This window comes from Poecilia latipinna, unplaced genomic scaffold (genome assembly GCF_001443285.1).
Source record: "Poecilia latipinna isolate Pla-1442-1.1 unplaced genomic scaffold, P_latipinna-1.0 Scaffold1265, whole genome shotgun sequence".
Taxonomy (NCBI): domain Eukaryota; kingdom Metazoa; phylum Chordata; class Actinopteri; order Cyprinodontiformes; family Poeciliidae; genus Poecilia; species Poecilia latipinna.
This window is the reverse complement of record NW_015113881.1, coordinates 69582-85433: the sequence shown is the minus strand read 5'-3', so window position 1 is coordinate 85433 and position 15852 is coordinate 69582. Positions and strand designations below refer to the sequence as shown.

Below are 15852 nucleotides of genomic sequence, written 5' to 3'. Positions count from 1 at the left end.
TCACTTTGTCCTCCACATGAGTTTGCAAAGTGCCTACAGGACTTCTAATATCTTTTTTTAAACTCTTTTATAAAGTCTGCATTGCTTAAACGTTTACTTTTATTGATTGTTCCTCTTCAGCTATGAATATTTGAAGCTACCATGAGCTATCAGATGTTTTAGTGGTCACCCCTATGAAAAAACGCTCTGAGTTAGGTTCAACAGTGGCTACAGTATCGTCGCTTTCCCTTAAGGCTTTGCAACAGCTGCTGAAGTCATCGGTGTCCCGGTGGCCTCGCTCACTGGTCTCCTTCTTGCACTGTCACTAAGTTTGTGAGGACAGCCTAATCTAAGTGGATTTACACCTGTGCCAGATTGCTTCTATTTCTTTATGATGATTTAACTGAACTCCATGTTCAGTGCCTTGGAGATCTTTTGTTTCTGTCCCTTAATTTATGCTTTTCAACCATGTTTCCTCTGATTTGCTGTGGGCATTCTTTTGTCTTCTTGCTGTTTCTTGTCTTTGTACCACAATCACAGTCACTGCACTCAGGTGATCTCCACTCCACTCATTGGGATTGTCTGTTGAATTAGGTCAATCACTTTAAATGGGATAAGTATTTATGCAAGTGTTTATTTTATGTAATATGTTTTTATTTAAGGGTCTTTGTTTTGTAGAACTTTTTTACTTTAACATAAGAGGGCTTGTTTTTTTTGTGGTAATTTTGTTTGACTCATTTGTGAAAGCAATGAAAAAGGCGAAACATAAGGTGGTTAAAAATTTTATGTTGGCACTTTCAAAATACAACTGTTATAGTATTGTGAAAATCTTTAAGTTTGAGCTTATAGCTTAAAATTTTCATCATTGTGATATAGGAAAAAGAGAATGTTAATCTAGAAATGGGCTAATGTTTCGAGTAAAGCCCGTTTGAAAATGGCATGTAAAAATGTTAGGGCTCCGATAAAGAAGAGCATACCTCAGCAAAAATTGCCACACATCGGAGTTTGGCCTCCCCTGAGAGAGCTGCTCTCTTTCTGCTTCCTCCAGCAATAAATCAAAACCTACATGTAATTCTGTTCGAGCTACAGCTCCGGGTGTTGCAGACTCATTTAGCTACAGAGTCTTGAATCCAGCATTGAAGGATCCGATGATAAATGAGAGAATCGTATGACAGAAAAATGACATGCTTACAAGATGAGGTATTTGACAAGGAGATGGAAAGCTTCACTGTCATCTTTGTTGAAATAACCCCATCATTGCTACTATGCTACTATGCTCACAACCATCAAAAGACACAGGAAACCACTGGAAATCTGAATTAATGCTGGTATTTTAGTACAAAGGTTGAAAAAGAAGCAGACATGTGGTCCGAAAATTACATTTATTTCTTTGTTACACTGAGGTTAGAGTAAATAACTGTTTCGTAGAAATTGTCTTTATACATAACCATTTAGCCGGAGATCCAGCACACATAAATTACATCAGCTCAGGCTGCCCAGACCAACAGCTAATATGAATTGTAAAACAGTCTCTCCCTTTTCACGTTTACATTTTTTTTCTCTCTCTCGTAACAGAATGAACGTAAACAAAGATAAGAAGTGTAAAATGATAACAAGGTCTGACCTTAACTAAACATATAAATTGGATGATAAACCGGGGTTATATCCTGATCATGATCTGGGCTACTCAAATCAAAACACATGTAGTCACAACGAGGTGCTCTAAGCGTCATCCGCTAGCACTTTAGCGCCACCTTGTGGTAAATTTGCCACTTCACCATACCATCTAAGATAATAAAGAAAGCTGGTTTTAAAACACAAGTGTTTTATGTCTTCCACTGTGTTTAATTTGTATTATTTTACAAAATTGTTGCTTCTGAGATAATTAATAATAATAATAATAATAATAATCACATAACGCTATTGTGATTTTGTTTTCCAAGTTTTGCAATAAAACATGCATGCAATTTTTAATTGCCTTATTTTTTTTATTATCAGGAAATGTGTGTGTACATGTCTACAGAGATTTGCTTGTCTGGCTTATTAGAAGAAAGGTCTCTAGTTTGCAAATTCCTTGAACTCACTTGAACAAAGCAGAAAACAATTCAGTCTGTCCTCAACAAAAAAGAAGTATTTTGGTCACACTTTCTTTGAGCTTATAATCCAATCAATTAACAGTGAGTTAACTATGTTACCAAGTTGGCATAAAAATCCTGCGTGCATCAAACATAACTTAAAAGAAATTTGACTTTCAAATTTTACGCCTCTGTCTCTTTAAGAGGCCGCTGCTCTTTTCTGACCCTCCTTCAGTACAACACTGCTTTTCATTATGCCATTTGCAGCCGATTTTAGGGGCATTAGACTGAAAATTAGTTTGTCTGATGAGCTCAGTAGATGCACAGTTCCACCAGGAGTTTGCTAATTACTTCTGCCTCTAGTGGGAGGGATCCACAGGAGATGGGGTGCTCTATGAGGAGGAAGTACGACTGGAGGCCGCAGGTCCAAGGAGGAGCAAGCGTTTAGGCACCCCAAATGGCTACCACAGAAGATTCCTCAAATATGCATCAAAGAACCAAGGCAACAGTCCGAGTATGTTTTTGATAAAGGGAAAAACATTATAACACGATATAAAGGTCCAAAAAGTAAATTTTACATAATACCCCTTCCCCCTCTTAAAATCTTTAAAGAACATTTACATTTGTATATAATATTTTACCATAATTAAAATTTAAAAAATCTTTAACATTTTATTTGACAGGATCAAACATGAATGAGTCTTTATGAATGTCTATGACTGTTGTCATGAAGTGTGGTGTCACTTTTAATGCAAAGTTGCTTTAAATGTTGCATTAAAATCTCATTAAAAGTTCCAACTTTGTATTATTTTGTAAATACTGACACTTAAATGCAAAGCTGGCACTTTTAATGGACTTTCAATGCAACTTTAAGAGCAACTTTGCATTAAAAGCGTCATTATTTACCAAATGACACTTCATGACAACAGTCACAGACATTCATAAAGACTCCATTATGCTCATAACAGGAACCGTGTTGTGTTTATCACAGTGTCATGTCAGTCTTATGCACACCCCGTGTCACAAAAAAATCTTACTTGCATCAACCTCATGTACTGAGAGACCAGATTTGCATCATTTTTGCATTGCAGTCGGAGACCAAATAAATCCAGGGGCCACAAATGGCCCCCAGGCCACACTTTGGATCCTTTTTTTAAGACGTTAGGACTCCAGTGAACCACAATGAGAGCTATTATGGATCAAACATTGAAACAGTGGTAAGCATCTCAGGAGCTGGAGGTCAACCTAAATTTCTGACCGATAAGAAAAAGGAGGACCATGTTGTTTTTCAACTACCATAGAACAAAAACAATGTTGTATTTTCTAAGTTTATCTTTGTTTGAGACAGAGAGCTGTTTGCCGCTCTGAAACAACATAAGAGCAACACAGGAATAAATCAGTGAGCAGAAACATGTTTACAGCATTCTTCTGCAATGCATTAAGTGTGCAAAGATTTAAGCAATTCCCATGAAAGCAGAAGGGAAACCCCATGTAAACAGGTGGAGGAGACAACTATTCAAACAGAAGTGACTGAGTCTTATTTTCTTGGAGGGGGCATGGGGGGGTTGAATGGAGGTACGTGCTAAATGACATGAACCAGAGGAGATACTCATAAAGTTTGGTTGTTTGGATTAGAAAGGCTCTCTGAGATGAAATGTTTTCAGATATTTTCATTTATGTTTTAACCAAAATAAAACAATGCATCCGGATGAGATAGCCATGCAGACTGCACTATCTACTTGTCTTCTGGAAATACTTTCTGGAACATTCTGGAATAATCTATCCCTGCAGTCGCCTTAGACTTTAGTGTAGATTCACCGTAAGGCTCCTTGTTTACTTCAGAGCCGTTTGTAAACGTGCAGCTCAGCTTCTTTAAGGTTAACATTTGTCAGTAGAAAGGCGGGCCCCCCTCCTTTTTTCCATTAACAAAAAGACGTTCTCTACGTGCAATACGTGCCTCGCGCAACTATTCACAATTGATTCATCAGCTGCGTTTTTCTAGTTCTGCTCTGTGCTGACAGGATTCCAGTGTTGCAAGATTTGCACTAGGCAGCGTCTGTAAATTCGCCTTCTAGGACGGATTAATGTCCTCCTATACAATGATTAAGAGTTAAACTTATGAGATTTGAGGGGGTCGTCGCTTGCCTCTCAGCCGTGGGGGAGTGTGTCTCACCCCATCAAAGGGATAACCAGGCAGGATACTGCGCTGAGGACGTGAGCTAAAACCTCATTGGCTGAGAAATCAGATGGGCGGGGCTAGCGTGCGTAGGTATTTAAGGCTTCACCCCATTGTTAGAGAGTGTGATTTGCAGCTGATCCGGCTCAGGAGCAGGAGAAGGACCAACTGTGACAGCTACCTCCGCACTTCTTTTTTTGTTTTTGCTCTTGTGTCCAATCAAAGCGCCGCACTTTGACCCCACCCCCCCACCCTTTGTTCTTTTGGAAATAAGGCATTTGTTGTATAAATGTCTTTTTCTTGCAACCAATCTCTCGATGGCAGTTTTCCTCCGTCCCCAGCGGAGGGTAGGAGCTCCCAGAGGCTGTCCTGGAGCAACCTGCTGCAGAAGCTGGCTGAGCTGAAGGGGCTCAATCAGAGGGCCTCAGCAGATCAGTACTGCAGGAGTGAAACCGGTGAGTGTGTTTAGTTTTCTTTATTATTTTCTGGAAAAAACACAATAGCAGCAAAAATAAAAGCCTTTTGCATCTTTAAAAAATTTCAGTTCAGACTTGGAGCTATTCTGCATCTAAATGCAAAGCAAATTGCTCCTTGGGGTCAGTAAGAATAAAGTTTCTCTAATCTATTTCTATCTTTGTTCCAGGATCTGTGGCGGACCTATCCCTGTCGGAGTCCGACAGTAGCTTCTTCTGTTACCCCCTCGAGGAGACCTTGGCTGCAGAGGTGGTGGGCACAATCACACAAAGCCTTAACAACGGGTCACCCGTCCTGTGCTGCTCCAAACTCATCCTACCTGACCGTCTAATGTACAACATCAGCCGAGAGCTGCTCCATCTGGCCGTCAACGAGCCCTGCGGACTGAGGGGGGCCGTGATCGACCTGTGCGTGGAAAGGGGGGATCAGGGGCTGTTGTGCACCGTGGATCAAATAGCAGTAGACGCCGGCCTGGTCCCGACCTTCCACGTGACCCTGGTTCTGAGGCTCGAGTCCGGAGGACTGTGGCGCAGGGTGCAGAAGCTCTTCAAAGGCGGAAAGCCTCCGTCTGCAACGTCTCCGAGGCACCACAAAACCCTGAGGCTGAGCAGGAGTTTCAGGGCCATCAAGAGGAAACTGTACAGCTCAGGAGCGCTGCTGGTGGAAGAATGCTGCTAAGCCAAGAGCCCCAATGTGCCTTTCTAGACACACTGAACTGTTTTTAATCAACTTTTGCTGCAGATTCACCTAAAAAACAAACAAAAAAAAAACTTTAATTGCACTGACATCAAGGTCCTAAAACAGTTGTAATATGTGGTAAATCGAAGGCCCAAACTATCTCATGGCAGCTACTCACCTGATTGCAGGTGTCTGAACACCAGTCCTTTTTCTTTTATATGAATCCACATTCATATAATTCATATAATTTCCACTTTTTAAAGGGAATGTATGTACTACTAGTATTACATATTACCTGCCTGAAACTGTTTTGTATCTTAAAGATTGTGAGATAATAAATTATTTTCTATTACTCTGTGATGCTTGTTTCATTTCTTTGTTCACACCATTTTAATTCTGGATTTACTACATTATATTATGGGGCATTTCCAATGCTTGGTCTCCTTTGTTCCTTTCCTTCAGGTGGAATAATCAGAAGCCTTCAAAATGCACTTAGTGTATATAATTTTGAAAGGGTTTTTGCAAATGTAAAGACTAAAGCACATTTTATATTTAAGAACTCACTTAGTACCCTATATTTACTTTGCAGAGTATTTTTTATTTATTGAAAAACTAAATCAATGAAAACAAATAGGACCTAGCATTGTAGTTCTGGTCACACTGAAGATATAAGACACTTATGTCTTTATCTTAGTCTCCCAAAGATTACATTTGGGAGACTAGGAACATTATGATGTAAATTTGCATAAATAAATCTGGCATGCTATGGTGAATTTAAGCACACAAGTCTTAGAACCTAAAATAACAATGATTTAACTTTATAAACCAAATATTTAAGACTGACAACCAATGAATGAATAAAGTATATTTAAAATCTAATTTAATAAAATGCACAAGACCCGCTAAAAATACAGATTTTGTAAAAGAGTGTTTAAAAACAAACAAGACACCGGTCAATCATTGGACAACTTTTATTCAAATAAATGTATAGAATTTTAGGTTGTTAATTTAATAAATATGCTTTCCTTTTATCTGTGCAACAATTGTTACTAGTTATGATCCAACAGGCTACAAGCAAATTCACAAAACAGTTTTGTAAATGACTACCATCCCCTGCACTGTTAAGTAAAATGAGTATTTACATTGGTAAGAACTATAAAAATGACAAAAACTGTTTTTTTTTTCCTCACGAGTGGCTCAGACTGTCTTATCTGTGAAGAAAGGCCTTCAGGTTTCTCCAGGAAAAACAAAAAATAAAAAGATCAGGACAGAGGAAGCTAATCTCAGCAGCCTTCTTTATCATTCAAACAGATAACAGCACGCTCAATTTCCGCCATGACGCCCATCGGACTCTCACCACTGGTTGAGACAGGAGAGGAAGAAAATGTCAGCAGGCAGCTTGAAGCTTCTCGCAGCTCTACAGGAAGTGGATGGAGTGGCAGGGAGCCCCCTTGAGGAGGCGCCTCTGCACACAGAGTGTAAGGCTTGTTTAGATTCTCTTGGTTTGCTGCAGAAATATGCTCCAATTAGAGTGGGCTCAGGCTCATTTCTTCCCATTAGATTCAAGTACCGACGAACTATAAAAACAGACACACAAAGAAGAGTTAGATGATTACCTTAAAATACTGATCTGGAATTTTGTGAGAACAGCAATGAAGTAAATAGGCAAAACAGCTAAAAAAACAAAAACAAAAAATAAATAAATAAAATGCCGTTTTTTTTTTCTACCACACTTTTTCCTTCCACTTAGCTTTCTATGAACATGCCTAGAGATAATATTAAAGGGTCAGTTCCCAAGCAATGACCTTTCAAGGCTTGCAATCCATGTGGAGCGTGTCAAGGGACAACAGTCAAGGCAGCAGTCATTACCTTTATTATGTAGGCTTATAAAAATAGCTTTTTTATTTGTTTTAATAATAATAATAAAAAATTTCTCTTGCTGTAAGACAATTATCAAAATGAACAGATATAAATACTTGATATACATCAATATATGTGTTTAAGGAATCTAAAGTTTTACTTTTTTAGTTGTACTGCAAGACAAATAACATTTTCAATGATATTCTATTTATTCAGAGGCAGCTTTAACAGGCAGACATCTGGTGTTTTATCCTTCAAATAGCAAGAAGCTACTTTTAAAGCTTTATAGGTTTGTAAACTTATTACTTAAGTCAGAAGTCTGTTTTTCAGAACAAAAAACAAAACCCAACAATCAACCGTTTTGCAAAGATGTGACCCTTGCTCAAGATCCATGAGAGTGACGTATCAGGTGACGTTTTTCCTCCGAAAAACAGAGCTGACCCTTCAGTATCAGGAGTCAGTTCGTGCTTGCAGCAGCATTAACACGTTAAAAAAAAAAAAAAAAAAAAAAAAAAAAAGAAGCTGACTGAGATGTTTCAGTTAATTATGGTGAATGGATAAAATAAGAAAAGGCAAATCAAAGAAGAAAAAGCATCTGAGCAACAAGAAAGTGGGTTAAAATGAAAAGCTTAAAAAAAAACAAACAAACAAACAACAATCTGAGTGAGCATACCCATGTGTGTGCAAGTGTTTCCTAGCCATCCAGTATGACCTGAATCTCAGATAGTCTGGAACAGCTAGGGGTCCCCATTCTCTGGGCCCTTTGGTACAACTCTGAGTCCCCAAAGTAACGAGCACGATACAGCAAGCCTTCCTCTGAAAGACAGAAACAGCGCGTCAAAGACACAACACTCTGTCAGCAGTCTAACAAACCAAGTGTCCAGACTTTAAATTAAGTATTTCAATATGGTCATATTCCATCCATACCAGTTTTGTAAAACAGGCTAACCAGGAGAATGTAAAAGACTTACTCTGCTGCTTCTCCTTCCAGCAGTTGTTTCTTAGGTTAGAGATATAGTCTTCTTCTACACTTCTTTCAATAGTCCTCAGGTTATTGCCTGTAAATTCTTCATTGAAACGGTCCCCCACATAGAAAGGCACCTTTAGGTGTGACGTATGCCTTTTGTGAATATGTCCAGCTGATCTGACAAACAGAAAGCAGGGAAGGTTCAGACAGACGTCGAAACACTTCTGGTGTAACCGCAACCCCCTCCTCCCCGCCACACTTACGGGCGATAGCTAAGGCTGTACGGAGGCTGCGTGACCATCAACTGGCTGAGAGCAGAAACGACGATGAGAATTAAGATGGGCATGAGCTGGACCAGCAGAGCGAAGCCGCCCTGTTCAAAGCGAAAAGGAGACGCCGTTTAATGACACAAAGTATACAATTATTTAAACCAGGCGTTAGTAAGGCATCGCAAATCCAGCTTACATCTCTCTGCTGTTCTCGTCTTTCTTGTCTATTCTGGTGTGCAAAATGCATTCTTCCATTCCTGTAAACATGGACATTACCTGAAAAGAAAACAAACAAAACAAACAAACAAAAAAAACATACAGTTAAACACAATCATCGTCTGACTGAATAACAAATATTCCTTCAGAGAAATCTACAGGACTTCACTGCAACTTTTGGGATACTGATTTGAGTTAAATACTGCATTGCATATTTAGTATTTTGTTGAATATGCACAACACGCTGCACATTTATTCTGCATACAGCGGAACTGCAGGCCAACCAGAGTCATTATATTTTTAATATGTAGCAAAACAGAATAGGCCTGTCATGATACATTTTGCTCGACGTTAAATTCTCCCACAAACTATTGAAGTAGACGAAAACATTGCTATTTTGAGACAATTTCAACTAACCATAATTTCTAAAGCACATCAGACTAGAACTGAAAGACATTTTTAATATCCAAAAGATCTAAACAAAACAACAATAAATAAATAAATGAAACTGAAATAAAAACCTACACACAACTGAAACAAGAAATAAAATAGACTGTTAAGTCTTTGAAAACAAGTCTCACTTGACTTGATTTCACTTTGAAATATTTCGTGGAAGAGCGTCCAAATAGACAAACAACTTTTTAACTTAAAAACACCGGCTGCTTATTGCGGTGTAGAGTTTGACTGTGCAGCACAGCCATAACACCTGCACTTAGAGCTGTCATCGTGTGTTATTAGCGAGTGTAAGCAAGTTCTTATTATGTCCTGAGAAACGTCTAGTACCAAACCAGTAATTTTTACGAGGAATAAACAAGTTCAAAAATGTTTTTTTTTTTTTTTTTTTGGAGCTGTTTAGTTGTAATACCCCACTGCCCAAGAACACAATGAGTTTTAGCAGCAGCCCTGTACATCCCTTGCATGTTTTTAATATAATTTTGCCTCCACTCACTTGTTGGGAAGCCTCCACCAAAGAACATGTTAAAAAGGTCCTCAGGAGAAATGTCTGCTTCAAAATCGTGATGATGTCTGTGTCTGCTTGGTTGTGTTCGCTCCTCCCCATACTGGTCATACTGTCTTCGTTTTTCAGCGTTACTTAGAACAGCGTAGGCGTTGCCAATGGCTGAAAGAGACACACAGAGGAGCTGTGAGTACAAGCTCCCAGAAGCGACACAGAAAAGACATGAAGACACGCAACTTACCCTTGAAAGCCTCTGTAGCTCCAGGCGCGTGATTTTTATCTGGGTGAAATTTCAGGGCGAGCTTCCTGTAGGCCTTCTTAAGGTCCTCCTCAGAAGCTGACTTTTCCACCCCCAGAATTTGGTAGTAATCTTTACAGCTCTTAATCCTGAATTAAACACAAACGTCTCTTACAACATGAACGAAATTTGCTTTGAAGCAAACAAATGAGAAGAAAAGTTCAGGGGTCAGGGACAGAGCACCTTGATTGACCAACGAAGGTGAACTACTCGGGGATCATGCTTCAGTTTCTATTAGAAAATCCATACTGGGATGTTGCAAAGAAGAATTTAGCTGACAGTTAAAACCTATGATTTAGGAGGAGCAATCTGGCTGTCTTGACCTGGTGACTGAGTAGATAATCTTTGACTTTGCACAGAGTAGAGCTGATTAAGGAAAAAAACAAACAAACAAACAATGATAATCATGTTCACATTTAATTCATAGGTTTTTGTTGGGTGTGAATAGAAGCCAAGCCTCAGCTCAGTGTTAATTTCCATCATCTGCTCGTTTTATTTAGAAGCATTTGAGAAGCTAAGAACTTCCACTGACTAGAACCGAGGTAACAGAACAGGAAAACTTAAGTTATAACATAGTGTTATAACTTAACCTATCTATTTCTGTAACTATCTAGTTACAGAAATAGATAGGACAAGCTCAATATAATTTAGAGTCATCAAACATCGCCTTCTGATGAATATCTTAATTGAATGAAATTTTGAAAAATGATTAGACGGTTCAAACTCCAGTCCTCCAGTTCTGCAACTTTTAGACGCATCCTGACTCCAAAACACCTGGGAACAAAGCTGTGTCCCAGTACCAACAAACCTTAATTTAATTTTTTTTTTTTTTTGTTCTACATACATGATCGTGCAATCATTTAAAAGTTCAACTAATGCTTGTTCAGATGAAAAGGTTTGACCTGAATCACAACTCTTCGGATAAAAATATCGCTAATATACCAGGAAATGCAGTTCAGCACTGTAAATCACGAGAATAAACACTGCAAATTTGTCAACATACGTGTCAACAGATTACCAGACCGCTTGTGGTTAAGATAATAACACGCATCAGAAAGAAAAATACATGTGCTCTCACTTTCTGACCGCCTCCAGCTGCTCTGCTGTGTAAGATTTATCGGACTCCGTGGGGCCCTGAGACGCATTAGCTCCGTCTCTCTCGCCGCGGTGTCTCAGGCCGGGTCCTCCTCCGTTTACAGTACTGCCGTTCTCGTCTGGAGGCTTTCCATTCTGCGCTAATGACTCCAACAGGTCTGTAAGAGGGCGCACATTACCATATTGCTGCCGTTTTAAGTTGCTGCCTTTTGAGTTAATCCGCTACTTTAGAACGCTAACATTTAGCATCGTTACCGTTACAGAGAACTTCAGCACGAGCAGTGAGTAAGTTAAGCTCGATGTAAGGTTACAAACAAGTAAAAATATTAAATAAACAAATGGTAGTAGCTTAAAAAAAAAAAAAAAAAACTACAAGTACCAGTTACGGCCTGTATCTATTAATGACGGCTATGTTAGCATTAGCTTGTTCGGTCTTCCAGCTCTGGCCCTCCAAATTAGATAGCATCGCTGGCAAACAAGCGTCTATTCGACTTACTTTTGGCCTTATCTGTCGGAAATAGGCGCTGAGCCTTCTCCAGAAACTTTCTGGCTTTGTCCAGATGATTATTACCGATCGCATTTAATGCTATTTTAATGCAACGTTCCGCTTCGTCCTTGTTTGAGTCCATCGCGACACAGCGGAAATGTTTACTTGTCCCGAGACGCAAAGAAATGACGTCGACTCACCTTTGGTCTGACAAAATAGACGTAACAAAACGTCGTTTAGTCTATGCTGAAGTGTTTTTAAGTTAGATAATAAAAATAAATAAATTAACGCATGAATTAATTTATTACATTAATAAATAAAGCCTTTTTTCACGAAATTCTAGCTGACACAATATCAAGTGTGATAAAAACATCAAAATAAGTGTTCATAAGTGCTTTAGATTGAATTATGTGCACTTTGGAGTTAAGGGTAATCAAATTAGCTGCAGCAAAATGAACTATCAAAATAACTGTTGAAATGACAATGGAGTTTGTAATGAAAAGTTTTTAAAAAGGACAAAAGGTTTCGCCACTGATGCCTGTCACATTTTTTTCATCTTTTAATAAGGTGAATGTGGATATTTTTTATTTTTTATTTTTTGCAGTGTTTTACAAGAAACAGATAAATGGAGCGTCTGTGTCAACACTTATTTGAAAAAATCTTATAGGCCTAGGCGAATTTTAAAGGAAAATATGTAATATATTCAAATATACATTGGACTATTTATATTTATTTCTAGAGAATTGTTGATCATAAATTAGAGTTAAAGTCTCTTTAATTTAATAACGTAAGACAATTTTATGAGGAGTAACACGTATACTCACCGTTTACACTCCAGTCCTGCATGTGGCGTTAAAAGCGCAAAAAGGTGGCTTTCAAACAAGAAGTTGGTGTGAAACAGGAGGGAAGAGATAAATAGAATATAATATGTAAATAGAATAAGAACCGGGCACAGTTTTTTAAGTGAAACTCTTTTTAAGATGGGGAAACATCTTACTGGTTTATGTAGTTGGTGTGATACTGTAGAAACGATGGAACATGTTTTTATTAGTTGTAGAAAATATGCAAATCAAAGAAGATTATTAAAAACGGAATTAGGTTTTAGTAGGGAATTGAAATTTAAGAATGTGGTTGATCAGTTAAAGAGTATTGAGGGGAAAAAGAAGATTTTTCGTTTTATTAAATAATACTGGGATCATTATGAGAATTTGAGGTATAGATATTAGGATCCAATAGATGGCAGTAGTGCAACAATAATGGATGCAAGCTGCCGTTAAAACCTAAAGAAGAAGAAGTTGGTGTGGATCTGAAGCATGTTTTTCCGAGCTCCTGAAAGTCTGATGCAGTTCTTATTGTGAGTGTTGTACTTTCAATGTTTGATAGTCTCGCACTTTTCTCGGAAACATGCATTTAACCGCGAAATGCTGCAGGTCGGTCATGGCTGTCAGACCAAATATATTTTATCCGAGGCGGACCTGCGTGCTGTTTTCAACTAGCGTTAGTCCGGCTGACGGAGGGAGAGCGGGGTCGGGGTCACAGAAACGTCGGAAAAAAAGGCAGAAGAAAGCGGCTTGGACCGGCGACCTGTCCTGGGAGGAGAGGCTGGCCGATGCGGTCACCCCGCTCTGGAGGCTGAGCTATGAGGAGCAGCTGGAGCTCAAGCAGAACAATCAGCGGAAGATCCTGTCTGAACTCTCAGGATCTCTTTCAGCTGACCTCAGGTCAGGTTTACCAGCACCTGCCTCAGCTAAACTCAACTTCACTGTCCTGCCTGTTCTGCCCTCCCCAGTCAGGGATGGCTACCGCAACAAATCCACGTTTTCTGTCAACAGAGGAGTGGATGGGAATCCAAAAACGGTTGGATTTTACCTAGGAACGGCCAGTCGGGGAAACATCGTCTGTGTGAACGGAGATCACCTACTCAACATGCCGGAGAAGCACACACTAGTAGCCAGGTGTTACCAGGACTTCATCCGCCAATCCTCTCTGGAGCCCTGCCTGCTGTTTCACACCGGGGGTCACTGGAGAGAGGTCACGGTGAGGACCAATGCGCAGGGACACACCATGGCTATAGTGTATTTCCACCCACAGATGATGACCGCAGAGGAAGTGGCTGTTCATAAGGCTGAGCTGGTGGAGTATTTCTCAAGGGGTCCTGGATCGGTCTGTCAGCTAGACTCCCTGTTCTTCCAGGAAAGCACCATGACTCGCTGCACGCATGAGGAATCCCCCTACCAGCTGCTGCACGGTCAGCCATATTTGCATGAGGAGGTGAGATATTCTGGATTTACCCGGAATCTGGAAGTTTACTGCTCAGACTCTGCAGTTCCTTGCAGAAGTATTCATAACCCTTGAACTTTCCACATATTGGCACGTTTACAACACCACACTAAAACATGTTTTAATGGGAGTTTATGTATGTTTCACATAATGGTGAAGTGATGGGAAAACAACTCCTGGTCAAACTGTTATAGAGAAGGAAATACCTGAGAAAATCACTGAATAAGTTTTCCTGACCAGCCTGAATATGTACATGATGCAGAATACTCGGATTTTCTTATCCCTTAAAACTTAAATATGTACGGTAATTTCTTTAACTTTGTCATTTTGCAAAGTTGTAGGAAATGCTCAAGGCACAAAATTAAATATGATTTTTATTATTAAATTAAGTACAAGATGATTGTGCTTCAACCACAAACGGACATCATCTCATCTTCTCGTGACATCGGCATCCTTGCTAGATGATTTGGCAGGTGTCTATACTGTATAACCGATTACACACACTGGTGGACTTTGAACTGGGCAATAAATCCAGTTTAGGGAACAGAAAGTTCTTATAACAGGTTTCAAAATTCAACAATGTCTGCTGCAGAAAACTTAAGTCTCTGTACGTTTAGATTTCAGGTCGGTTTTTCACTCAAAGGTTCTCTTATACTTATTAAACACCGAAGAGAACGTATGTCCGATCTGACGTGTCTCTGCTCTTGTGTGACTTTTGCAGGTCCTGGGCTTCAAGTTCCGCATATCTGCCGATGCTTTCTTCCAGGTGAACCAGGCAGCTGCTCAGGTGCTGTATAACACGGTCAGAGACCTTTGTGTCCCAGGAGCAGCGCAGTCAAAAACAGGAGGCACTCTGCTCGACGTGTGCTGCGGCACAGGCGCCATCGGCATCATCTCTTCTCCCAGAGTGGACAGGGTCATCGGCGTCGAGATCGTAGAGCAGGCGGTGAGAGATGCCGCGCACAACGCCGCTCTCAATGACGTGGAAAACTGCGAGTTTCTCCCCGGTAAAGCAGAGGTGGTACTCCCTGCTCTCATGTCTCGGTTGAGCTCTGCACCCGGAGCCCTTACCGCCGTGGTGAATCCGTCTCGAGCGGGCCTCCATCCCAAAGTAGTCAGAGCGCTGAGAAACCAAGCGGCTATCCGCAGACTGGTCTATGTTTCCTGCAAGCCGGACGGAGAGGCGATGAGGAACTTCAAGGAGCTTTGCTGTGCTCCTGATCAAGAAAAGAAGCTCACAGGAGAAGCTTTTTCTCCCACTCTGGCTGTCCCTGTGGACATGTTCCCACATACTCCTCACTGTGAACTGGTGCTGCTGTTTGAGAGGTAGCGCGTGTCATTTGTTCGTCTAGTGTTTCTTATTAATTTATTGCTACATCATTTTAATATGTATGTTTTCAGAATTCTGTGGCAATATAAAGATGCTTTAAATTATTATGTTTTTAAATTAAGACATAATCACGTTTGCTCATTGATTTGGTTTTATCGCATATGTAAGCAAAGACAAGTACGGTGGATTTCCTCCTTTTTATTTCCAGCCCCGAGCTTCAAACCTGGTAGATATCAAATATAAATGAATGTATTGTTTAGGTTTTTCATCTCATATTTGTAATATAACTTGCAATATTAATATTCATGTTGTCTCAGCTAATACTCATGTTAAAAACAGGTGAGTTTTTATCCTCGATTCAAAGTGTTTCAGCTGTTTAGCAGTTTTCTGGAAGTTTGTTCCAGAATTGTGGTTAATAGAAACTGAATGCTGCTTCTCCGTACTTGGTTACGCTCATGGAACCAACAGTAATGCATTTAACAAATCTTAAAGCTGGTATAGCTCTTAGTGTCTTGTTTTTCTTTAGCCTCACTAATGCAGCATTAGCAGCGAATGTGTAATAAAAGGAATGAAAAGGCATTAAATCCTGCTTGTCTGCTTCAGACAGGCAGTACCCACATTTATACAACAGAGGGTGCCATTACCTCTTCAGATTCTTTCAGTCACAAGACTCAAATCATCTGATTCATGATTATGAGCTCATCCTACTT

At 39.8% G+C, this 15852-nt stretch overlaps 3 protein-coding genes across 4 annotated transcripts; 2 read left to right on the top strand and 1 right to left on the bottom strand.

Annotated features, from left to right (window-relative positions):
* The first annotated feature begins 4428 nt into the window (after positions 1-4428).
* Positions 4429-5739, top strand: LOC106961108 (DNA damage-inducible transcript 4 protein-like). Its single transcript, XM_015054626.1, has 2 exons — positions 4429-4685; positions 4874-5739. Exons 1-2 carry the CDS (start codon positions 4520-4522, stop codon positions 5380-5382), a joined length of 675 nt encoding a protein of 224 aa, XP_014910112.1. The 5' UTR covers positions 4429-4519; the 3' UTR covers positions 5383-5739.
* Positions 5740-6337: 598 nt separating this feature from the next.
* Positions 6338-11743, bottom strand: dnajb12a (DnaJ heat shock protein family (Hsp40) member B12a). The gene is made up of 9 exons (XM_015054637.1): positions 11542-11743; positions 11029-11203; positions 9894-10039; positions 9644-9814; positions 8675-8754; positions 8473-8582; positions 8214-8386; positions 7916-8058; positions 6338-6959 (listed from the first exon to the last, which is right to left on the bottom strand). The coding sequence occupies exons 1-8, from the start codon at positions 11672-11674 to the stop codon at positions 7937-7939; spliced, it is 1110 nt and encodes a 369-aa protein (XP_014910123.1). The 5' UTR covers positions 11675-11743; the 3' UTR covers positions 6338-6959; positions 7916-7936.
* A 1029-nt stretch (positions 11744-12772) lies between these two features.
* On the top strand, positions 12773-15720 carry trmt2b (tRNA methyltransferase 2 homolog B). Of its 2 annotated transcripts, XM_015054636.1 has the most exons (4): positions 12773-12886; positions 12963-13253; positions 13365-13803; positions 14534-15720. In XM_015054636.1, the coding sequence occupies exons 1-4, from the start codon at positions 12846-12848 to the stop codon at positions 15140-15142; spliced, it is 1380 nt and encodes a 459-aa protein (XP_014910122.1). In that variant the 5' UTR covers positions 12773-12845; the 3' UTR covers positions 15143-15720. The 2 variants fall into 2 exon arrangements, with proteins under 2 accessions (XP_014910122.1, XP_014910121.1); XM_015054635.1 differs by having other exon boundaries at positions 12774-12886; positions 12963-13803.
* Positions 15721-15852: the final 132 nt, after the last annotated feature.

Bases quoted from the DNA above. Each gene is read 5' to 3' on its own strand.
- LOC106961108 (XM_015054626.1), top strand. From the start codon at position 4,520: ATGTCTTTTTCTTGCAACCAATCTCTCGATGGCAGTTTTCCTCCGTCC. The intron at 4,686-4,873 runs GTGAGTGTGTTT...TCTTTGTTCCAG, and splicing joins GTACTGCAGGAGTGAAACCG to GATCTGTGGCGGACCTATCC.
- dnajb12a (XM_015054637.1), bottom strand. From the start codon at position 11,674: ATGGACTCAAACAAGGACGAAGCGGAACGTTGCATTAAAATAGCATTA. The intron at 9,815-9,893 runs GTAAGTTGCGTG...TGTCTCTTTCAG, and splicing joins AGCTACAGAGGCTTTCAAGG to CCATTGGCAACGCCTACGCT. The intron at 8,583-8,674 runs GTAAGCTGGATT...CGCTTTGAACAG, and splicing joins GACGAGAACAGCAGAGAGAT to GGCGGCTTCGCTCTGCTGGT.
- trmt2b (XM_015054635.1), top strand. From the start codon at position 12,846: ATGTTTTTCCGAGCTCCTGAAAGTCTGATGCAGTTCTTATT. The intron at 12,887-12,962 runs GTGAGTGTTGTA...GAAATGCTGCAG, and splicing joins AGTCTGATGCAGTTCTTATT to GTCGGTCATGGCTGTCAGAC. The intron at 13,804-14,533 runs GTGAGATATTCT...TGACTTTTGCAG, and splicing joins AGCCATATTTGCATGAGGAG to GTCCTGGGCTTCAAGTTCCG.